The following is a 25,732-nucleotide window of genomic DNA, read 5'->3' on the forward strand; positions in this document are numbered from 1 at the left end:
AAATGAATACTAATGAAATCTAAATTCTTCAAATGCATGTCTATTTTTTCTGAACTAGTCCTTTTATGCTTTCTGCTCATATATTAAAAACTAGATCTCAAACTTAAATTCACATTCTGTTTAATATTTTGCCTATGTTTTTTAAACAAATTCAAAATTTAGTAGTTACTACAAAAATAAATGTAATCCCCAGGGTTGATCAAAGATTTAATCTGACCAGATGGGGCAAACTTGAGAAAGATTTTGACTTTCCACTCTGTTTTGCAACAAGAAAGGCTGATTTTTTTCTTTCTTTCTTTCTTTGTTAGAGAAACAGAGATCAGGCCATCCCCAGAGAAATGAGCAGGTGTGGCCATTTATAAGCATGTCTGCTTATATTACAAACCAGCATAAGAAAAGTTTGAAACGGGTTGAAAAGATCTGCTAAACAGTTTTAATGTTTTACTCTAAATCCTATTTATTCAGTCAAGAGCTGATCAAGCTGGTGGGAAACTATCTAGTCTACCCAAACCTTTAAAGATCTTATAATTTTATTTTTTATTTTTATTCTATCTTTGGTAGCAAGTGAATAGGTGCACTTTGGTAATCCTTGCCTCTGGACAAGCACAGATTTTTTTTTTTTTTTTTTTTTTTTTATCCTTTCTGAATGCCTAATAACAGAGCCTTGCTTCCTGTCTAATGCTGAAAGGGTGGCAGTCAAGTTCTTTCTCTTAGTTTACTATAAAATTGAGGAATTTCACGGACCATTCTGAGAAAAGAATCCTGTGAAATATTAGCAGTACTAAGTAAAGCCCTTTAAAAAAATTTAGATAAGTTAAAATGTATTTAGCCCAATTAATAAAAGTCCAACTCCTAAGACTGTATGAAACACTGAAGAACTCAAGTAAGCACAGGATAGTATGGAATATGGGTTTGTTGATAGAAATAGGGTGCTTTTTGCTGTTATAAACACAAATTTACAAAGACTAAGGATGCAAACTACTTTATTTGAAATAATATATTTCTAAATTTTGTAAAAGCTTATTTCATGAAATTGTGTGTAGACATGTATCTTAAATAGAAAGACTTCTCAATCTATAGTTTTCAACTGACTGAATAAAAATATCTAATGTTATGAAAGACACCCTTGGGTGGGTAATGATCTCAGCAGCTACACTGACAGTTTCTCATGTTCTAATTCACCTTCACAAATCCATGGCATCATTTTTTGGCTAAAGTAATGTCAGTCGGTGACATTTGCGGCAAGTATAAAAAGGACCCCCCATGGCAGCCATTTTTATTTGATTCTTAAGATCCAAAGGCTGCTGAAAGAACAATTGAATAAAGTTGAGGATTGGAGAAGCTTGATTTTCTTGTTCTCTGTGAAATGAAACTCTAGTCTTTTTCTTCCCCTTCCCCTTAAAAGCAAAAGTCTGTTAGGGGGTTGTAGCTGTGTCAAAGCCGCTGGGATGCCACTGCTGATCACTTTAATTACTACGACTAAGGAGGATAAAATTAAAAGTAGCACCATTGAAGCAGTGGAAGAAAGCTTGCCTAGATGTCGGTGAACTGTGAAATATAAAAATTGCATACCAATACATTTTTATGGAAAGGAAACAAGGAATTACATTACTTATTCTTGAAGAGTTTGTCCTTAAATTGTCAAGTTTTACTAGTGCGTCTATCTATGGCAGCTTGTAGACCATTTTAGAACGATAAGAAAAATAGTAACTTGAAGACATGCTGTGAAAGGGCTAAATACTTTTTCAGTTTATGTCCAAAGTGGTTAGTTCTGATCCATCTTCTATATTTGAATATTTTAAATTCGTTGTGTTGAAATACAAGCTTTTTGTACCGTAACAGGACTTTTGCCTTATTCTGAAGATGTTAACAAAGAGGAAAGTGAAGCTTAAATGTACCACATTCAGCACTTTTCTGAAGACTTATAATTTAAAGTCAGAAACCTAAGTTTTAAATGAATATAAGTAAGTTAATTTCTCTTTACCTCTCTGTATTCAGTAGCACAAAGGGGAGTTTAACCTGATTTGTACTTACCCAAGTGTAAGTAAAGAACTGTTGTTGTTTTTTTTAATGACAATAGCAGTAGGGCCTCAGACAAATTTTCTGAACACCAGTAATGTAATAGCTAGGACCAGCACTTTGAAATCAGACAGACGGTGATTTTAATTCTTACTATGCCATTTACAAGATGTATGACCTTGGGCAGTATATTTAAGTGAGATTCCATTTCTATCAAATCAGAGTCATAGTGGTTACCTCAGAGTGGTGAATGGTAAGTGAGACAACATGTGTGAAAACACTGCACAGGCACACAGCTAGTATTTACTCAAAAATACAGCTTCCATCAAACCCTCTAAAGAGTACATCTGTCTTACAAAAGCTAGAATGTTCTATATAACTCAGTCTAACTCTGTAAATAATACTGTATAGAAAAAGGTAAATGTCATCAGACCCATTCTTAGAAATAGGAAGCCTACTTCAATTTTTTTAAGTTTATTTAGACTAGGCAGGTAAATGAAAGATACATAGGTTTCCTATGTGTTGAATTTTTCGAGTGTACTTTTAATGACAGCAGTCTTCTAAGTTACTTACCTTTGCATCCCATTGAAAAGATTCCTTTATTTTTTTCAACAGATATAGTAAACAGATGACTTATTTACAGCTGTGAGTCGCTATCTTCTTTTGAATGCAGAAGGGTCAAAACAGATAACACATTTCTGTACTTGAGTAGGTTTAGGCAAACCATCATTGTCAGAAATATTCACCTATACAAACATACAAAAATAATGAAATAATCACTGCCCTTACTCTCTGGTCATTTTATTCCTTTGACATAAACAATATGTTTCTTTTGAGTAAAAGACACATAGATTTTGTTGCTATCTATTCTTTAAATATTACTTTAAAAACTGACTTTAAAAAAATTTTTTAATTTAATTTTATTTTTTTATACAGCAGGTTCTTATTAGTTATCTATTTTATACATATTAGTGTATATATGTCAATCCCAATCTCCCAATTTGTAAAAATTGACTTTTAATGAAGCTTATATATAAAAATTAAAATAGTTTTACATATAAGGAATCTGGATATTAATAATACTATCAATTAAATTGGTTGCATAATCAATTGCTATAATTACAAGCTTTTCCTTGTGACCTTAACAATTAACTTCTATTTTTTCAGTTGGTTCTTTGTCTTAAGGAAACTCAATGGGTGAGAAAACAAACAACACAGATATGCCATCCCACTGGAGCCCTCTAAGGCCCAAGCAAAATTATCTCTGTGGTGTTAGGACATTAGTAGAAAAGTAAATCAAGGCAGTCTGATAGGGAACTAGAATTCTGTCAGTCAGGCTCAAGATTTTGTGCTGTGTCCATAAACCTTGTTTACTGTAGGGTTTTATGAGTTGTAACCTGCCCTTGCAGTCTGTTAATGAGGCTAAATCTTGCTACTTGAGAACTGAATTACAGCACACCTCTGGGCTAATGGTTATAAACAGAAAGTCCCATTAGGGCTGCATTCTGATTTGTTCATTTACATTTTTTCTATTGTATAGAGAACAATGATGGGTAAATAGGTACAAACAAACAATTTACATGGAAATTGATAAAGTGTCCCTAATTAGTATTTAAAGTTTGTTTTATTAATGATTGCCTGCTTTAAACTGCACTCTTGGTAAGCTCTCAGAAACATTTGCAGGTGGGAATATTATTGGGGGAGGAGGGGGAAGAGGTAGCTGGTAAGAAAAAACTAGGTTCCCATTTCATATTCATAAAGGTAGAATCATTTATTTCATTTTTATGCAGTTAAGATGACCCAAGACCACTTCATCTTAGTCTGAATCACCAAATTCCAGCTCTTCAAGAAGTTATTACACACAGTGAAATTCACTTAAACCTAGTTGCCTGAGGCATATCAAATAATGGTTTTTATTAGTGCTCTTAACTTTTCTTAAGTTTGAAAGATGAAAGTTTAGTAAAAGCTCAATTTTCCTCAGTTGGTCATGTAATTTGATACTTTTGGGGGATCAAATAGTTTGAAGGTTAAAAACAGGGCCCTGTAGTCAAACAGACCTGGGCTGGACTCCTGGCTCTGACATCAGTTCTAGCTGTGTGACCTTGGAACTCTAAACTTAAATATTCTCATTGGTAAAAATCAGGTTGTAAAAATTAAATGAGATCATGCATATAAAGCACTTAGCACATAAAAGCTCAAGAAATATCAGCAACCGTCACCAAAGTCACCATTATCAAGCCTGCATTTCCTTTTATTTTCTAAGTTCAGAAGTATTAATAATGAACAAAGGATTTTTGTATATTATTCTTGCGTCTTTGGTCTCACTCTGCCAGTACGTACTACTCCTCTAACTACAAATAAGCTCGTGTCTCTAAATATTAAGAAAATTTCCCTTGAGGGACTTCTCTGGTGGTCCAGTGGCTAGGACTCTGCGCTCCCAGTGCAGGGGGCCCGGGTTCGATCCCTGGTCAGGGAACTAGATCCCACACGCACGCCGCAGCTAAAGATCCCGCATGCTGCAAAGAAGATCCCCCACACAGCAAAGAAGATCCCACGTGCCTCAACTAAGACCCGGCGTGGCCAAAATAAATAAATAAATAAATATTTTTAAAAAAAGAAAAGAAAATTTCCCTTGAATGTTAGATATCTCTTCTTTTGCCCCTACCACCCACCCCAGAAGCCTACCATCTCATGTCTTTCCTCCCTTTCCCCAAGACTTTTTAAAAATAACTTTTATTACAAGAGTAGTACATGTGTATTATAGAAAGTTAGAAAATGAAGACAAAGAAAACAAAAATATCACATTTCCATACCCAGATATCTCCACCATGACAATTTTGTGAATAACCTTCCAAGTCTTATGTATGTATTTATTTTGCCAAAAAGACAAAACGAAGTTATTACTGTATAAACTATTTTTTCAGTCAAGTTGTATTTTCTCTCATTTAATAACTCTAATTATATTCACATTTCTCTAATTGATTCAACAGTGTCCTTTACAGCTGGTTTATCCAAATTAGTATCTAACCTAGGACTACACATTGCATCTGGTCAAGTCCCTTTTGTTGGTGGAGATGGTGATTAGTTGTTTTTTGTTGTGTTTGTTTTCATAACTCTTATTAAAATGACCAGATTAATTGGCCTGAATATCCTACTTTCTAGATTTGTTTGGTTGCTTCCTTGCTGTGTCATTTATCATGTTTCTCTGTCTCCTGTGTTTATGATAAACTGGAGGTTGTATCTGAAGGCTTAGTAGATTCACTTTAGACATCTGGGCTAGAATATTATAGGTGGTGTTTGCTTCATGTGCTTCATATCAAAAAACATGTAACAGGGACTTCCCTGGTGGTGCAGTGGTTGAGAATCCGCCTGCCAATGCAGGGGACACGGGTTTGATCCCTGGTCCAGGAAGATCCCACATGCCACGGAGCAACTAGGCCCGTGCGCCACAAGTACTGAGCCTGTGCTCTAAGGCCTGCGAGCCACAACTACTGAGCCCACGTGCTGCAGCTACTGAAGCCCGCGCACCTAGAGCCCATGCTTTGCAACAAGAGAAGCCACCGCAATGAGAAGCACGCGCACCGCAACAAAGAGTAGCCCCCACTCACCACAACCTGAGAAAGCCCATGCGCAACAATGAAGACCCAACACAGTCAAAAATAATTAAAAAATTAAATTTAAAAATTAAAAAAAAATAATAACATATGGTTGACTCAACATTAGTGATGCTAAGACTGACCATTAGAGTAGTGGTTTCTAATCCCTGATCTAGTTCTGATCTCTCCATTTAAAATTAGGTTTTCCTCTTGCAATTAGGAAATAATCTGTGTGGTGTTACTTAAGCATATGGTCCAATTATTAATGCTGTAAAACAAACAATCCCAAACTTAATGGTGTAAAATTTTTTTTTATTCTCAGATTCTATGGGTCAGGACTTCAGATAGGGTATAGTGTGGATGCTTTGTCTCTGTTCCACATTGTCTGGGGTGTCAGCTGGGGAGACTTGAACAGTTGGAGGTGACCCAAAATGGCTAAAGCGGAGATTCTGAAGAAGGCTTTATTCACATGTTTGACACGTGAGCCAGGAAGACTTAAGGCTGAACTTGGCTGGGAATGTGGACTGGTGCACCTACGCGTAGCTTGGGATTCTCACAGCATGACAGCTGGGTTCCCAGAAAGTACAAAATGCAAGAATTTCAAGAGAACTGGGCAAAAGGGGTGTAGCCTTTTCTGACCTAGCCTTGAAAATCACCTGCAGCACTTCTACATTCTGTTGATTATGTACAAGTCACTAAAGCTGGCCCACACTCAAGGGGAAGGGAATTAAGCTTTACCTTTGGACGAGGGAATGGCAAGGTCACATTGCAGAAAGTATGTGGGATGAGAAATACTGTCATGGCCATCTTTGGAAAATACATAATATTATTATTATAGCTGGTATTATTTTATAATATTATTATTATAGCTGGTATTATTTTATAAAGTAGAGCTTTCTGTAATTGACTGCGACTATTTAGTTGCCCTAAACTTTAGTTCCCACTGGAAAGACAGGATAAGTGTTTGATTTTTTTCCCCTAATTAGTAATTTTCAGGAGTTCTTTTAAAAGCTACCTCAGGGCTTCCCTGGTGGCGCAGTGGTTAAGAATCCACCTGCTAATGCAGGGGACACGGGTTCGAGCCCTGGTCTGGGAAGATCCCACATAAAAAAAAAAAAAAAGAAAAAAAAAAAAAAGCTACCTCAAATGAGTTTATAAGTTTATATATCCTTCTAAGAACTTTTTGAATATCATAATGAATTGATGAGTTTTCATTGATTCAGTGTGTGATTTCGTTGATTCAGTTCATTGCAGTCATTGTTTGCTTGTTTGTTTTGATACTGAAATTGCTTCAGTTTGTCCACTGGGAGCTTCAAGCTTATCTCTGGGTCCATTCAATAGCTCCGTTAATCTACCCGCATTAATTTGACAGCTCTCTATTCTAGCCATCTCAAAATTTGTGAAAGAATTGCCTAGGCTTGAACTCCACCAAGCTAGTGTCTTACCCCTATCTCTTCTGACTCAGCTTTTTTCTTCCCTCTACATCTAATCAGTTACTAAGAATTGGTACAGGTACCAGTTCTAGCTCTGATGTATTTCTTACACCTGTCTCCTTCCATTCCCATTGCCACCATCCCAGTTCTGAATCTCATTATAGCTTCCTTGTACTGTTTATAAGAGCCTCCTAAGTAGTCTCTTTCCAGTCCCTCTATGCCAGCCTATCGTATACACTGTTGTCAGATTAATCTTTAAGCTTTCTCAGATAAAACTCAAGTTGATCATTCCCCTTGACAAAAAAAAAAAAAAGAAAGAAGAAAAAAAAAGACACACACAAAAACAAGCCTCTTTCTTCTGAACTCTTCATCCATTTTTATCGCACCTCCTTATTGTGGCTGTTTTATCTTTCCCTCTATATTATAAGCTTTGAAAGTATAAATCGTTAAGTTTTCATATCAAGTACCAAGTACCAAGGTATGTACTAAGGACCAAAGATACAAAGATAAATCACATCTAGCTCCTGCCTTCAAGTAGCTCAATTCTACTGAGAAGATGTTTGTACAGTTATAACTTGACAGGGTATTATTTTAAAAAGTAATCTCACACACACACACACACAAACACACACACACACACACGGTACTATAGTAACAGAAGAAGGAGAACTTCATTCCACCAGTGGTGAAGAGGGAAGAGTAGTCAGGGGAAGTTTAGTAGATTTAAACTGAATCTTGAAGAATGAGTAGGAGTTAAATAGATGAGAGAAGAACATTTCAGGAAGACAAAATGATATATTCAAATCCATGGATGCATGAAACTACATGATACAAACAATTTTGTATAAATAGATGTGAGGTTTTATAGAGATTGGGAGAGGTTAAAGGAAGATAACTGCACAGATATGTTGGGGTCATATTATTTCAGGCTTTGTTTTGTCATAATAATGCCTTATATCATATACTTTCCAGTTTACAAAGCAATTTCACATTGATTATTTGCAATTCATAATAACCCTTTTTTAGGAGGCAGAACCTATTTTAGTTATTTAATTCTCTGTCATTTTTAGTTATTTTAAATATCAAAAACCACACTAGATTTTACTTTTTCTTCTCAATGTTTGTCTGGGGGGAAGGCATAGTAGAAATGAGGACAGAAGTACATCAGTTACCCAATTCTGATTTTAAAACTGTCAACAACAATAACTGTGGAACTAATGTATACTATCCCCATTCCTGCTGTAGCCCCCTAAAAATACCACTTCCTATATTTGATCAACATGATGTAGCAGCATTTTCTGCTCTCAAAGATTTCTTGTAGCCAGTGCTCTATGCCTTTACTAGAAAATTGCAAGTTAAATTCTAATCTTAGAAAAATAAGGTATTAATTGAAATTCTGTTTTCAGTATTGTTACTTTTTTCCTATAAGCCTGATTATTTTATTAATAGTAGATCCTGCTATTTTCTCAGTAATTATATTGCCAAACATTCTTTAAAGGCTAGTTTGAATCTTTAACAGACATAATACAGTAATTTGTAAATGTTTTTTGAAAATCTGATTCTTGGATGTCTTTTAAAAATGGTATGACATCCAACTGATATAGAGCATCCTATTTATAATGTGGGCCAAGCACCATGCTGTAAACCAGTTACTATCATGATGATCAGATTGAAAATGAAATTGCATTTCTGTCAATTACTGAGTTGGCAACTGTTCAATATATCTTAGCAGCAAGATGAAGAGCGACGTCGGCAGCTGAGAGAGAGAGCTCGTCAGCTAATAGCAGAAGCTCGATCTGGAGTGAAGATGTCAGAACTTCCCAGCTATGGTGAAATGGCTGCAGAAAAGTTGAAAGAAAGGTCAAAGGCATCTGGAGGTGAGTTAAAGAATCTTGTATCATATTCTACACACAACCCAGAAATCCACAATGGACGTTTTGGGACTTTTTATTCTTACTTCAAAATGTGCATCAAATACATAAAGTTTCTAGCCTGTCGGTATGTTACAAAAAACTTAAAGCATAGTAAATCAGAAGATGACTATTGCCAATTTCCAAATCAACTCCAGAAGTACTTTGATTATGATTAAGTATGATTAGTACTCAAGAAATACTAAGAATATGATTTAGGAGAAAACTCAGACGGGCCTTGGTTTGTGATTCCCCATGATGCCTCATTAATTGTATTAGGAGTGAGTAAAATGCAATCAAGTCCTCAACATGTAGGTCACAAGACTTGTTAGTGGAGAGCTTTGGCATGAGAGATTTTCACTTTGAACCAGATCTTTGGAAAGTAGCTTTAACAGTGTTCCAGCATTATAGCCTGACATGTAAGCATTTTGAATAAGTCTCATATGCATTTCTTCTTAATCTCCTGATTCGAAGAGGGTCTTTTTCAATATCTGTAGAAATTATTCTAAGCTTTATTTTAGGACAAGGACTGTACATATAATTAAAGGGAATTTTAGTTTTGCCTCTCAGTGCTCAATTTGGGCATCTTTAACTTGAAACTTTTTACATTTTTATTTGAGTAGTATATTCAAGAGGCCTGTGGGGTTTTTTATTTCAAAGGTATGTGACCTATTTATCTACCAAAACATGCCAGGTACTTGTCCTGAGTTAATCTTAAATGCTAAGATCACTCTGGAGAGTAGGCAAGTGAGGACTCGAATAAGACCTTAGAGAACTGAAACAAAGGAAACCATTTCTAGGTCAATGATAAGTTTCTTCAAAGTAAACTGAAACTTACTGTTATTTCTAATTGATTCCTTATATTAAAATCTTACTGTTGCAGAGCATTCCAACCAATGCCTATAGCATATAACTTTCCATCCCATACATTTGAAAGCTGCTTTCCCAAGTAGCTGTGTATCTGTCCATCTGGTATTCTCAGAATGTTTGTTTCTTAGTTAAATCCTTCATCTTACCTTTTCAACTCCTGTCATTCAGAATTTTTATTACAGTTTCTATACTCACTACTAAAGTTTTATAGTAACAGCAGTAACTACTCACAGCTACATTATATAATGCTATTATAATTTGCTTTCATTTATGATTAGTAACAAGATGTTTCTTTGATATCATAAAAATTCCAGATATTCTAAGTAAATCTTAAAAATCTTTGCCTCCTTGCATCTCAGAAAGATAGAAAAAGCCTCATATTCTTGACCCTCCAGATAGACTGCCCTAAAGCTACTAATACTACCTCCGTGTGGTATCATAAACCCATAGAAGAGCAGTAATAATAAGATAGAGAGGCATCCACTGTCTCAATTTTTTTTTCTAACAGTGAGCAGATAACAATGCTAAATGAGTTGTGAACTCTGGGAAGGCTAAGAGTTAAAAATTTCTGATTAATGGTGTGGGATAAGTCAGCTGTGTAATTGGTCTTATCTCTATAATCCAACCCCAGTTAAGGCTAAGCCAGGACTAGACTAGGTAGAGAGACTTAGTCAGTGTTACAACCCCCAAAATGGGGATCTTCCCAACTTGGTAACTAGGGAAAGTGAAGACCTGATTTTGGCATCATTCAGCAGTCAACAAAGTGAATAAAGAACAAGTGAGGATTGGATCTCTGAAGCTAGCAAAGAAGTACAGACTAGAAAAGGAAAAGCCAGGTGAAATGAAGATGGGACAGGGTTCAACAGATGACTTATGAGAACCTGCTGAAGAGTCTAGACTGTTCCCTAAGGAGACCAAAGTGCCCAGGGTCCATTTCTCTCATAGGACACACCATACCTTGGATGTTGGAAACGGCCACATATCAGATGATGGGCTCTTAATCAGAGCTGAGGTTGAGCTACAAGCAGTGCAGGCCTATTCCTTGACCTCAGTGGTGGATATTGGCCTGTCTTCATAAAGGTGTATGGATCCGACTAGGTCTGCTCTGGCATCAAGGCCTAAGCTGAAGCTATCAAGGCCGGAGGCGGGGAAGAGACCTTTAGGTCAAGGGAGAGGGTAAAATTCCTGCCTAGAATTCAACCATTCATACATACACATTTATCTGTTTAGCAGTGCCAGTCACTGTGCTGGGCCGGGATTCGGCAAACTTCCTGGAAAGGGCCAGAGTAAATTTTTATAGCCTTCTCAGACCATATGTTCTCCGTCTTAGCTACTCGACTCTGCTCTTGTAGTCTGAAAGCAGGCATGAACAATATGTAAATTAATGGGCATGCCTCTTATTTACACCAAAATGGTGGTGGGCTGGATTTTGCCCCCATGCTATAGTTTGCTGACCCTTACATAGCAAATTAGAAATTCACTTGATTTCACAAGAGTCTAATTCCTAAATGAAAATAACCCTATGGGGTTGATAAGTCAGGGGAAACAGTTAACAAATTAGTGTCCATTCTTCCAAAGTCTAATGGGAATTATCAGGTCTGAATAAGGAATAGTGTGAAAGGAGGAGAGAGAAATGAGTAGGGACCAGCCTAGGAGACAGACTAGGGTGGGAAAATTTTTGGAAGCAGTGGTCCAAAGTGACAAAGAAGAGGGGGTAGTCAAGAGCTGAAATAATCAGGTGAAAGCACAACCTAGGGGACGTGTTGAACATGATACTCAAACTCACTGCCTGAACCTACTTGAAAAGCCTGTTTTTTTTCCATTCTCAGCAGCCAGCCTCAGTGAGGAAAGGAAAACTTAGTAAGTTTGAGGTGAGGTGTCATAAGCCTCAGGTGTCCGCAGAAAATATATGCAAGATATTTTAGGTCATGTAAAGCCAGGTATTCAAGCATCCCACTTGCATCCTATTTCAACCAGAAGTAGCCTAATTCTTGTGAAATAGCAGAATCAGTCCAAGGAGCTACAGCCTAGCTTTTACTTGTCCTCCTCTTGACATAATTTTAGGACTTAGAGGAGAGTCAGGTGATATTGTGGTATACTACATGTGTTTTTTCAATTTCTGCTTCATTGTTTAGTTATAGACCTATAACAGCCTCCTTTTAAAATCCTCATTTTAGGTAACAAACTTGTGGGTTCATTTATTGTATTGATCTTACTTGGCAAGGTACAGTTGTTTGTGGATGAATTGTGGTATTTTCATTTTTAGTTGTATGATATTGTGGTCAGAGAATATGCCCTGAATTTCTGCTTTGAGAATTAATAAGTTTTTATTTTGGCCAAATAAATGTTACATTTTTATTAATGGCCCATGGGCACTTGCAAGGAAGGTGTTTATCTAGTTTGAAGATGATATTATAATATATATTTGTTATATATTACATGGGATATTGTATATGATATAGATTTTGTATATTTTGTGTCCTTATGTATGTGTGTATATTTTGTGTATATATGTCATATATGTATTTTTTTATTCTGTAGCTTATCACTTTGGTTTGGATTAGGTGAGGGTCATTGAACTTTTAAACTGACATTTTTGCCTCTCTTTGATTTAGATGGAGTAGTGTACTTTGTTTTTGCATTTCAAATGAATAAATGAAAATTTAAAAATTTTATCCATGAGAATGTTTGTGTGCCTGCATTATCCTTATTTCAGTTATGGCAAATAGATTTATCTAAATTTGTTGACCCAAAATAAAATCTTACAGACCTTCAGTAATTTTTATTTTCAGCTTCTATTAATAATATATTTGTATTGTTTTCTATCATTTGTTTGATTTCTACAGAATAACTTTAAAAGTTATGAATTTTATAGGGGACCTTCAATGAGAATTTTAAAATCATGATACAAATGAGAAATTTTATTCTGAATATTTTTTTTTTCCTGGGAAGAAACAGTTTCATGTACACTTAGGTACAATCTCTATGTTCTCTAAACCACCATTTTGTATGAATTTTTTTTTAATTAATTAATTTATTTATTTTTGGCTGCGTTGGGTCTTCATTGCTGCACACAGGCTTCTTCTAGTTGCGGGGAGCAGGGGCTACTCTTTGTTGCGGTGCACGGGCTTCTCACTGCAGTGGCTTCTCTTGTTGCGAAGCACAGGCTCTAGGCGCACAGGCTTCAGTAGTTGTGGCTCGCAGGCTCAGTAGTTGTGGCTCACGGGCTTAGTTGCTCCGCGGCATGTGGTATCTTCCCAGACCAGGGCTTGAACCCGTGTCCCCTGCATTGGCAGCCAGATTCTTAACCATTGCACCACCAAGGAAGTCCCTGTGAATATGTTTTTAATGGTAGCCTTAATTTCTTTTTTTAAAAGTGCAGATATTCTTTTTTTACTGTCACCAGATATCCTGATTTTTCATTCAGTTTATTTATAAATGATAAGTGTTGTAAGACTGGCCTTATTGCTGTGCTATTAATCATACCATTGGGATCCCCATTTTGCTTATAGTGCTGTACAGTTTCAGCTGGAATGCATTGTCTCATTCCAGTGTATATACAATCTCTTTTTACCTTTTCCTACATACATTATACATGCCATGCTTGCAAACCACCTTCCATTGTGTATTGGATCTCTAGTTTACTTTCTGCCACGCTTACCTACTGGATTTTCAGTGGTTAGCCATAAAGATATATATAATCTTATAGATATCATATATATAATATGTAATATTTTAAACACACACACAAAGACAAACATGCACTTTAATTCTGCTAAAATGCATTTAGAGTATTTTGACAGGTGTTAAGAAATGTGTAACATTTTAACTATTGAAAAGAATTTGTGTTCATTGTAAACCTGAAGTCAGTGAATGGAAAGAAAGTGGAAACCTATTCTTAAGAAAACCTGAGCTGTATGGGAGATCAATTTTTACTTTTCCCCTTCCCAAATAGTAATCCTTTTATCTAAGGTTAACAATACATATATAAACATTGAGTTAACCCACTCAGCATTACTGGTGAGTGGTAGTATAGATAGAGATTTCATTTAGCCGGGAAATAAAATGAATGGCACCTGTTTAACATCACACAGGAGCCTGGCACTGTGTAAAGGGGTAATGAATATCCCACTGCATAACCCCAGGACCTGAAGTACCCATATCCAACCACAGTTCCAGACTTAGCTTCTTTTCATAGCAGTGCTGTCCTTCTAGTCACTGGCTGGAGAGTCATCTGCCTCACTCTTCCTCTCCTCGGTATCCCGCCCCCAACCACCCAATATCCAGTTTGTTTTCGAGTCATACCCACTCCCAGTTCTTTTATGATAGGTTAAGCTCTCCATACTACTTACCTGGAGGTTATAACAGTCTCCAACTTGGATTTCCTGCCTCCAGCCTTTCTGTGCTAGAGTCCAACATCTTACTCAGCAATCTCGCATGAAGGATGCTGTCACATGGCTCCAGGGATTGCACTTCCATGTGCAATCCCTGGACCACTTTTTCTTTCACGTGTGAAGGCATATCAGAATGTAAGCAAGAGTGATATTTTAGGAATAATACTGGAGCTACTCTAATTTATAAAAAAAAAACATAAGCTTCAGTGCTTATATTACTAGTGATTATTTTATAAATATTTCACAACTGATTACCATGAAACACTGTGGTAAGAAACTGCTTATATAGACTGCTGTCTGTTAAACAGCACATTGCCGATCATGTTTGAACACAAAGTCTCTCCGTTCCTACCAAGTAAAATTTAAACTTCCCATCCTACCCTTCAGTGCTCTCTGCAGTTTTACCTTTCAAGTCTTACCTCCCGTTATTTCCCTTTAAGTATGCTTGAGCAAAATAAGACTTTATACCATTCTTTGAACATAACCTACCCTTTCCTGCTCTCATGCCTGTAGTGCCCTTCCCTCAATTGTACTTTTTGAAATCCTGTACGTTTCTGAAGACCCAATTTAAAGGTTAGTGCTTCCAAAAAATAATTCCTGGTGCTACTGGCAAAGAATAATCTTTTCCTCCCTTGAGTTTGCTCTATACCTTATTTTTACCCCATAACACTTAACTGTCCTACATCGTATTATAGTCATTTGAATGTATAACTTTAAGGTGGAATAAGTGTCTTATACAACTTGGTATCTCTTCAATATCTAGCAGTGTTTTGTAAATTGCAGATCCGGCGTATAGTAGAAGTTTCTTGAATAAGTAAATGAATGAATGTTTAATTTTTTGTTTTCACTCTATATTAATTCTGGTCAGTAGTAACCAATAAAGGCTGATTGCAGCAACAAAGTACTGTACTCTAAGAACTATGGGTAGTAAACTATCTCTGATAAGAGGAAGTGTTCTGCATACTTACTTGGCACTCAGGAAATATTTGTTAATTCATTTCCCTTTACTACAAAATTATTTAGAGAAGAATTTTTGAGGATAATGAAGATGAAGGTACTGACTTTTATGAAATTAGTCAAATAGTTGTACTAAGCATAGTTGATTAGAAAAGATCTCTCAACTAATTGTACTTAAATAATATAGCCAAGTATAATACCTTAGCGATTTGAAAGCATTTAGCAGTGCTTCTCCCCTGGGGGCATTTCTCATTCTTTTTATTTGTGTTGTATTCTTCTAAATGGCTTACATAGTACATAGGAAGTCTTCAATAAATGTAAACTATTATTAATATTAATGCTCATAGTAAATATTTACTTGGGAAGCCCAAAATCAAACACAAAGCTCTACAGGGAAAAGGACAAATATTGAAGGTTTAAGCCAAAGCTATAGAATTTAGTATTTCTCAATTGTAATAACCTTTGGAACACCTCATTATTAATAAAAGTTGCCCTATGAAAAATAAACTGTAGAATAGTAGGGATAGTCTTCTACTCCCAGGGCTAGACAGATATTTCTCCAAAAGGTACATTGCCTGTCAATAGCGGAATTTAAAGCTTAACTTCTAATATACAAGTCAAATTACTGCTATGACTTTTTAAATGTATAATGTTCAAAATTACTTAACCATTTTTATCACTAGGGTTTAAAAAGGAAAAATATGTAATAGAAATCTTTTTAAAAATGATACCATTAATTAATTATGACCTAAGACATTTTGCTAAGTGTATAAAAAAATAGTGTGACTACCTTATTCCCATGTATTTACTTTTGAATAACAAGTGTTTCTACCAGCCTTATGTCTTCCAAGATGTACTGTCTTAATTGTTTCTGAACTTTCTTTTGCATAAAGGTACTGTCTATTCTTGTCTCAATCTTGTCTCTTAATTCATCCATAATGCTTTTGATAATATTTCATTAATAGCACAAAAGCATTCAAGTCTTCATGCAAATGATTTAAATATAGCTACAAGTTTATAAAGAATGAGTTGTTTCTTCATACATTTATATCTAATAAATGATAAAAATGTGAAATTTAGAAACGTTATTTGATGACTTTGTTACCAAACCAACTTTATTTTTTTTTAATATTTTTATTGGTTTGTTTGTTTGTTTTTGGCTGTGTTGGGTCTTCATTGCTGTGCGCGGGCTTTCTCCAGTTGCAGAGAGCGGGGGCTACTCTTTGTTGCAGTGCGCGGGCTTCTCATTGTGGTGGCTTCTCTTGTTGCTGAGCATGGGCTCTAGGCGTGCGGGCTTCAGTAGTTGTGGCACGCGGGCTCAGTAGTTGTGGCTTGTGGGCTCTAGAGCGCAGGCTCAGTAGTTGTGGCGCACGGGCTTAGGTGCTCCACGGCATGTGGGATCTTCCCGGACCAGAGCTTGAACCCGTGTCCTCTGCAGTGGCAGGCGGATTCTTAACCACTGTGCCACCAGGGAAGTTCCCCAACTTTTTTTGTGTACTGTTATTAGAGATTACCAGTAGATTACATTTTAAAACATAGGGATTCAAGGAGCTCAGTGATTCAGAGACAGCATGTGACAAATTGTCAAAATTTTTGCATCTGCTTTGATGTGACAATTCATCTTTGACATATGAATGTAAAATATAAATGTTAATCCAGTAGTGAAAAAGTAACTTAAAACTGATTTCTTAACTTGCTCATCTGTGTCAGACCTGAATTTGAACTGTCATTACAATACTAATTTTTTTCCTTAGTGTTTCTAACAAATGATATAAAATAGAAATAATTTACTAACATTATTGCTACATTTTCCTACAGATGAAAATGATAAAGTTGAGATAGATACTAACGAGGAGATTTCCGAAGGCTTTGTTGTAGAAGGTGGAGATGAACTTACTAACTTAGAAAATGACCTTGATACTCCCGGTAATTTCAAATTATAAATACTTTGTGTCCTGCTGCATGGCAAACTCTTATATTTTTATTATAACTGTTTATTAACTATTAAAACTGTTATATTTTTATTATTATCTCATTAATCATGATAATAAGTTCTTTTAGTAGTTTTATTACATCTTACACCCTCACAAATCATTTAGCTAAATCCACTTTCCATCAATTTTATGTTATTATTTTGTTTTAGGCTTAATGTTAAAATTAGCAATAACATTGAAATAACAAATTTTAGTTTTTCTCTTATTACTGAGATTCAGTTTTATATTTTATGTTATATGGGACAATTTGTAGACATTTTATGATTGGTTCCCTTCTCAGCCTAAATATTTTGTTGTGATGTTGTAAGGTATAGATGTAGTACCTATGGAATGCTTCAAATGTAAATCTAAACCATGGATCAGATTTTCTGATTTGGTTTGGAATTGATAGTCTTAGTGGTAATATTATTTTATAAATTTTGTGCTTACCTTAAATATTTAAATATTACTACTAATAAATTATTTTATACATACTTAATAACTGATCACAATAAAACTCTTTGAAAACTGCTTATATAGATTACTATTAAATTCATCTCATATTGTATATCAATAAATATTATACCGATAATCACATTTGCAATTGAACTTCTGAGTTACTGTATAAAATATAAAGGTACTTGCTGATGATTAAGTAGATGAGTGTTCCATATGCACTACCTTTATTAGTCAGCAGCAGGTAGCTTTGTATATGTGAGAGGTTCCATAAATACTTATTGAATTGCATTCTTATAGCAATAAAAAGTCTTTGGCAGTCTCTTTAAACTTAAAGGTAAGAAAGTGAAATCCCTAATATTTATCTTTTCCTGTAAAAAGCTACAGGGAGGGAGAGCAGGTATTCTTCCCAGCCCTGGCATGTCCCTACAATGCTAACTTGCTTTGTTTCTTCCCTATTTGAAATCATGCTGTTACTTCTCCAAGAAACAATCAAACATGGTCTTCCTAACTATAGAGAGCACCCAAAAAAATCTGTGTCTTTTGTCAGTAGCTCCTTCATGGTCTAGTATTAAATAATACTTTTACTAGATACAGGTCAGTATATTTATAATTGTACAAGTCCAGGAGAATGCTGATATTTAACGAAACTTAAAAAAAATTTAACCCCAAATTAAGACTGAGTTTTACTTATTTCTATTTAAAATACTTTAGAACTTGGGTAAGTTTGATTTTTCTTTTTGAAAAAAATTTTTGTTGTTGCTTACCCACCCTCTCACCACAACCACCATCAAAGTCTTTAGTAGAAACCAGTATCATCTCTTTACCACGGAGGGCATCCAGAAGTACAGAATTAAAGCCTTAACATTCGATTCATGGAAGTATAAAATCAGTGACAATAAGTGGTACATATTTCCTGATTTAACAATAGATTATGAAGACAGGAGAAATTAGCCCTTTCTTGGGTAAGGTAAGGAGAATTTTCTAGTTTTAGTTATAGCAACTTTGTGGGATATTTTAATGTATTTAAAGGTTGGTTAATATTAGGCCTAACAGGCTTGATTCTTGTCCTTCTTAAAAACACTCTTCCTACTTTTTGTATACCTAAAAAGAAAACACATCTCAGTCTTCCTGTTTTTGGAGTTAACTAATATATTGTTTACAACTCTTCAGCATGCCAGTAAGTGTTGGCGAGTGCATAGGACAGACTTTCCAATTCAGACTATGGTTTATTTCATGGCAGTAAGAAATAGGAATGCAAACTGGAATCTGGAAGCATGTAGCATACATTATGATTTTTTATCCTGGCTTTATTTTCCCCAAAATTCTTTTTTTAATATGTATATTAAAGTCATAATTTTTTAATAATAAGTTGTTTAATCTTTATCTTGATTTGACCATAGTTCATCAGATATTGTTTAAAAGAGAAGCCTGGCAATATAAACTGACCAATTTGCATGAAAGTAATGATAATAGCATTTATTAAGAGTCTTACAATTAGAAAACTTATTAATCTTTATGAAAAATATCATTCATCAAATGGTTGGCATGTCTTTTATAATCATTTTATTAAAGAGTTGCTTTGAGTGAATTTGTTTAAATAGAATTATTTGTTTCCATTCGCTTCTGAACTATTTTATTAAATAAAGATTAATTTACTTGCTAAAAATAATTTGAAATTGTTTTTTTAAAGTTATAGCCATTTTTTATTTATTTTAAATTTCTATCCATATTTCAGACATTCCAAAATGTGATAATCTTTATTGTACTTCTGCCCTCTGATTAGAAGGTATTTGTAAACATATACCCTGTTTCAACGCTGGGTATATATGTATACCCATAAACATTGGAACATTGGATTCTAACAGTGTGTACATGACTGTCTAAGATCATGTTAAGAACTTAATATGGCATTATATGTCTAAATTTAATATACTAGAAGAATTGAAACAATAAAATAATATAATTTATAATCAAATGTGTTACCTCTTTTAAATACCTACTTTGTAATACCTTGTTTCATTATGTACAGCCTATACTGTTGCTAATATAAATATGTACATCAAATATGGGCTTAGGTTTTCAGGTAAGCATAGCTGCTATTAACTGTAGAATAACTAAATAGTCTTTAGGCATGTTGACTATATTCTTTAAGGGGACTGATTTTGGGGAAAAGTACATATATATGAATGTATATCATACACACACACACACACACACACACACACCAGAATATATGCTAAGAGACTAGATTTTATTTATTCCCACCACAAAAAAGAAATGATAATTTTGTGACATGATAGAAGTGTTAACTAATGCTATGGTGGTAATCATATTGCAATATATAAATGTATAAAATCAACACATTGTACATCTTCAACTTACACAATGTTACATATCAATTATGTCTCAATTTTTAAAAAGGGAATATAGTCAATATGCCTAAAGACTACTTAGTTATACTATAGTTATATGGTATGTAGTATAGTTTATGTATACATACATACATATATATATAAAGAGTTCTGCTTCTCTTTTTTTTCAATATAGTAATATTTTTATGAAGTCCTTTAAATTGATAGCCTACACATCTAAATGCATCTCATACAGTTATTCATAGTATTTGCATATTTAACAGAACAAAACACTAAGTTGGTGGACTTGAAGCTGAAGAAACTCCTAGACACTCAGCCACAGGTGGCAAATTCACCTTCCAGCGCTGCTCACAAAGCTATAACTGAAAGTTCAGAGCAAGACATTAAGGTAAATCTTACTTGTTTGAAATATTTGACTTAGTATCTGTGTATTCTAATTTCCACTGGCACTTCATAATCCTAAAGTCAGTTTCTTACCAAATTCTTCACATTAAGATTAAGATATACAAATTTTTATTAAATAGCCAATAAATTAGATACCAGTATGGTAATCAGTATTCAGGTACTGTTTTTCAGAGAAACTACTACTTGAAGTTGATATGTCAGTAAAAGTAAAAACTATTCTTGACTTCTGTATGCATTTGTATTTTGCTAACGAGAATGTTGCTAAGAGAATTCTAGCATATTCTATCATCTTCAGCCTTTGACCTGTTAAGATGAATTAATTCCTGAAGATGGTATGTGAATATAAATTTTTAAGATACTTGCATGTGCTTTGTGCCAATATAAATCTTACCTTGTGTAAGATTTTAGCCAAAATGCAACATTATAAGATGATGATGATAATGATGATGATTTGTAGTATTTATATTATCCCCACTCAAGCCATCCCCCCTTTTCCTTGCACTGTATCGTAAATATTTCTCTAGCTTTAGGGCATTTCTAGTCTTGTATAACTTTTTCACCCACCTGCGGACTATGGGGACTGCCCTGCTGACTGAAAGGATTTCCTTCCCCTGACATAGAGATGCTTTGAAGTCCCAAAACAATGACTTTCATTGCTTTTCCCTTATACTGTCGGTTTCTATAAATTGGTGATGAAAGTGTGTGGCAGCACCAGAGGACTTTTGGTCACTATCTTTGAACAAAAGGAAGCCTGGATCAGGTCTGATTTTTTGCGTTCAATTTAGCTTTCTGCACTGGATTTAATGCAGAATGAAGCTGGACTAAGAATAATACAATGGATTGAAAAGGCTAACTGAATTAGTGGGTTTAGAGGAATACATTTGTAAAGTGGCAGAAGTCCCTAGTCATAAAAAGGTTTCTTAAGATGGGATTTGCTGGCTAATCGCACTGATATTTTAGCATGTTGCCAGGCCTCAAAAAATTTAGCCGTGTTTGTTTATTTTGGTAAAGACTTGAGTTTTAGACTATTGGGCAGTTATTATGATAACAGTAGAATACACACTTTTCTTAAACAAACAAACAAACAAATAAATAAAGGCCATAATTGTTTCTATCCTAGCTACATAGCTAGCATATTATAAGCATGATACTAATAATAAATATATAACTTAAAAAAATAAAACAGAGGTATTTTTATTCTTAAGGTTTAATTATCTAAATAGATGCAGTTGTTTTTGCTTTCCAAAAAGCTCTTAAATGTAGTTATTTTCAAACTTATTCCAACAAAATGTGTGCTTTAAACAGCTTGTCTTTGTATGGATCTTTTTAGTTAAGATTTTTTAAATGGTGCTTATAAAGAACATATAGAGTCCATCTGTTCTCTTGAAGCTTTCAGCATTGATTTGGGGTTTTATTTTTTTAATAAAATGCAGTTTACACGTTTATAAATGAGGCATTCTGTGTTTGTGGAAAAGGATAAACTGTTACCTTCCCTTGAGGATTCTGTATCCCAGGCCTCCTTGAGGCTAGAGAATAGGCCATTGGAGGACTCCCTCATTACTGATTGTCTCAATGCAGAGGAAGGGCAAAGTCTTGGTAGCTTTTGATAACCAGTTTCAGCATTCAGCAGGCTTAGCTATTAGTCATGCATCTTAGCCTTTCCCTATTTACTTTCAAAACACTTAATAAAAATAATAAAAGATTAGGTATAAAATGAAATATTTGTTTGGTACACAGCACCACGGTATCTGCGGCTTCCACACACTGCAGTGGTTCAGTCTTCTGGGATATTTCTTGTTGATAGAACCATTTGAATTTGTTACCAGTATTAACATAGGAAGCTCTGGAAAAGATAATTGTAGTTTCCTTAGCTGTAAAGGGCTTACTTACAAATCTGGCTTTGGAAAGTTATAGCTGATGAAATGCAGTTCAGTGGGGTAGTGTTATAATCCTACCTTTTAGCCTTCATCCAGCATTAGTGGTTTATCTCAATGGGCATAAAATTAGAAACTAGTTCTTCTTGTCATACAAGTCTGTGGGACTGTACAAACAGATGGGGCAGAATAGTGGGGCTGGGGTGGTGGGGCAGTGGTAGACAGAGGCAGTGTGGCTTTTAAATGATACATATCATCAGAAGAAGACATGGGGGTTCACAGTATCTAATGAATCACGGTTATCAAGAATGATCCTCCATTTAAACCATGTCTCCCAAAGGTTTCAGTTACAGGCAACAGACCTTGCTGTTGAGCTATTTAGAACATCTCTTTATAGTCCTTTTTTCTTTCAAAACGTTTCTAAGTTGGCATTATCTTAAATCAGTAAAACTTGTTTTACTAATGTGTAATTTCACGTTTATAAGATCAGGACTCTCTTACTACATTTGTTTCACTTTTAGAATGGCACAGAAGATCTCCGGACTGAGCGATTACAAAAAGCAACAGAACGATTTAGAAATCCTGTTGTGTTTAGCAAGGATTCTACAGTAAGAAAAACTCAACTTCAGTCTTTCAGTCAATATGTTGAGAATAGACCAGGTAGGAACACTTTTTTAAATGTTTTCCCATCTTATGATTTAACAATATTTATATATATATATGGAAGCTGATAATGTAAATCCACATTTCAATACACAAATATCAAGCTTTATAATAATTTTACATGTCTTTCCCTTTTTTTTTAAGAGATGAAAAGGCAGAGATCAATACAGGAAGATACAAAGAAAGGAAATGAGGAGAAGGCAGCAATAACTGAAACTCAGAGGAAGCCATCAGAAGATGAAGTGCTTAATGTATATTAATTTTTTGTGTGGTTTCATGATTGCTGATAATTCCAAACTGTATGTGGAAATAGTGCCTTTATTTGTTAAAATGAGATGTTAGGTTTTTTAAGATGTCAATCTCCAGTGCATTCAAAGCAGAGTGAGAGGGGTGCACTGTTGAATTAGTCTGCAGTGTGGTGATAATTGTCAGATAAAAAAAATGAATTTTTCAGAGTTCCACAGCCCCAGCTTCCTTGAGACATTTCCATCAGGGCACTTCCCATAAAGAGATTCCAGTATTGATCTACTGGGAGGATTTTAATTATTACAATAGCAGATACCGCAGAGCTGCAGTTAGAGGGAAAAGTCACATGAGACCTGCTAGAATTTCTCAGCCAACCCATTTTGTTGGCTTGGGTTAATGGGTGTTCAACCTTTCCATTATCCAGATCAGCCGTGAATTACTAGCTGAATGATGTTTGCATTAATATAATATATATGGTAATTTCTTCACTTAATTAACGGGGAGGTTCAGCTCAGTAGGGGTATGGGCTGATCATGTGTAAAATTGATTTGTGAGGGAAATATTTGATAGACCGCAGGGAGAAAGCTGCTTTTGATGGACAGCTGCGGGACAGAAGCAGGAAGAACAAGTTTTAACTTGAATTTTTGTCTGGAAGCACTGCTCTCTTTAGTGGTGATACTTTTTTTTTTAATTATTATTATCTCCAGTTTGTATAAATATTTTCTTTGTTTTTACTGTTAAAATTGTCTACTATGGATTTTAAAATCCTTGCAAATGTAGTCAGTTACAAACTACATTTTAGAGCTGTAAAAACTTCTCATTTTTAAGTTCTCGTTTTAAAGTTGTTTTACTAAAACCTGGCACGTCTTAATACATAGAAGAGCTAACTGGTATATCCTGATGAAATATTTGGTATAATTTATAAGATACAGAATATTTGAGTGTACTATATACTCACACTAAAGAAATCTGACTATAAACTTTGTTACTATTTTTAACTGAACCAATCAGTACAAGCAATGAAGTTTATGTGTTGCTTATCACTTCTGTTTTCTTATATCTTTGTTGCTTTTACTATGTTTGTTTTGTCCCTCTGGATGGAAATGAGAATAGTCCTTTTTGAAAATGCTCTGCTGTCTGACAGATAGATACAAAAAGCATTCACCAGATTCCAGATTTTAAAGCTACCATTAGCATTTATTCTGTTGTTATAGTTTTTCTGTTTTATTTCATAGTGAGATGGGAGAATATCCACTTTGTATGAATCTTTTAAAAATACAGTAACTTATTTGATCAGTCTGTCCTGAGACATTATCAATTTCATGATTTTTTAAAATACTTCAGCTTTAAGTTTGTCAGCTACCATAGTCAGTTTAACAATAAGCTGGTTTAAATTGAGTTCATGTGTGAGTACAGTTTACTGGTTCCAAAGATAAATAAGTTATACGTATGGTTAGACAGGTTTGTTGATTATGAGAATTCCAAAATATCCTCGTAAATAACATGATTCTTGATTTTGTTTCTTGTTTAAGGAGTAACGAAAGAGAATTCCTCATGGCTTCTTAGAGATTAATATGCTTCTAGGTAGGGAAGGGATTTGACACAAGAATGTTGTTCACATTTATTTCTCTGAATAAATATTGTAAGTGCTGATATTAGTAGTGGTAGTGGTGAGAGTAATCACTTAAGCAGTTCTTCAGTATTTCTCAGCTACTTAGGAAACTAACCCCTAGAAATGCCACAAGACAAACAAGCATTCCAAAGGAAGCTATAATTTATCAGTTTGGTACTATACCATGAATAACCCTGCCCCCTAACGATTTCGATTTGTAATAGGAAAATAAAAAGTAAGCCTATATTGGTACTTTATAATAGAACTGCTACTTCAAATAAAACTTCTAAGGATAATTTATTTTAACATGCTTGGTTGTAAAAAGTAAAATTTCAGGTTGAAATCCAAATTTGGTTAAATGGAAGATTAACCAAATCAGTGTACTGGTGGCATTAGATCCAGTGTAGCAAGGTTTGAAACCACCTGTCAAGTTAGAATTCGCAGCTACAATAATTAGTAATACATCAACAGAATGACATGTTAAAGTACAGAAGCCAGCTGGAGGGGAAACTGGAGATATTAGAAACTTCTCTTTTATCATTTTTTAAAAATACTTTAATATACATAGTACAGTTACTATGAAAAGAAGAAATGTATCTTTTTAATTTTATATTTTTGTAAGAACAAATCTGATTTTTTTCAGGATAGATTCTTTAAGAAGCAATTCCTTAGTTAAATTCCATTTTTATATATTACACTTTTGAATTAAAGATGTCATTGGTGTTTGTTTTGACAGTCACCAAGGGAAAATTATCTTCTATCCTTGTCCATGCTTAAATCACTCTGACTCAACTCTAAGGAGAATTTTTTATTACTTAGTGTTAACTTTTTAAATCTGGCAAATCTGGGTGTTAAATTATAAATATAATACTAAACAGCCACAATTTTCTCTATTTACAAAAGTTTTGCAATATTTATAATTCATATGAAAATTTTTTGAATCACAGGG

At 34.6% G+C, this 25,732-nt stretch overlaps 1 protein-coding gene across 4 annotated transcripts in view; it reads left to right on the plus strand.

Moving 5' to 3' along the window:
* The window catches only part of EHBP1 (EH domain binding protein 1), a 339,544-nt gene that overhangs the window by 262,908 nt on the left and 50,904 nt on the right, over positions 1-25,732 (plus strand). Inside the window, exons 15-19 of one of the 4 annotated variants that reach the window (XM_068564185.1) lie at positions 8,781-8,925; positions 16,998-17,105; positions 20,247-20,371; positions 22,784-22,922; positions 23,070-23,176. In XM_068564185.1, the coding sequence (XP_068420286.1) occupies positions 8,781-8,925; positions 16,998-17,105; positions 20,247-20,371; positions 22,784-22,922; positions 23,070-23,176 (624 nt within the window). Of the gene's footprint in view, positions 1-8,777; positions 8,926-16,997; positions 17,106-20,246; positions 20,372-22,783; positions 22,923-23,069; positions 23,177-25,732 lie in introns of all 4 variants that reach the window. The other 3 variants (XM_068564184.1, XM_068564187.1, XM_068564186.1) reach the window with 3 other exon arrangements.

This window comes from Eschrichtius robustus, chromosome 15 (genome assembly GCF_028021215.1).
Source record: "Eschrichtius robustus isolate mEscRob2 chromosome 15, mEscRob2.pri, whole genome shotgun sequence".
Taxonomy (NCBI): domain Eukaryota; kingdom Metazoa; phylum Chordata; class Mammalia; order Artiodactyla; family Eschrichtiidae; genus Eschrichtius; species Eschrichtius robustus.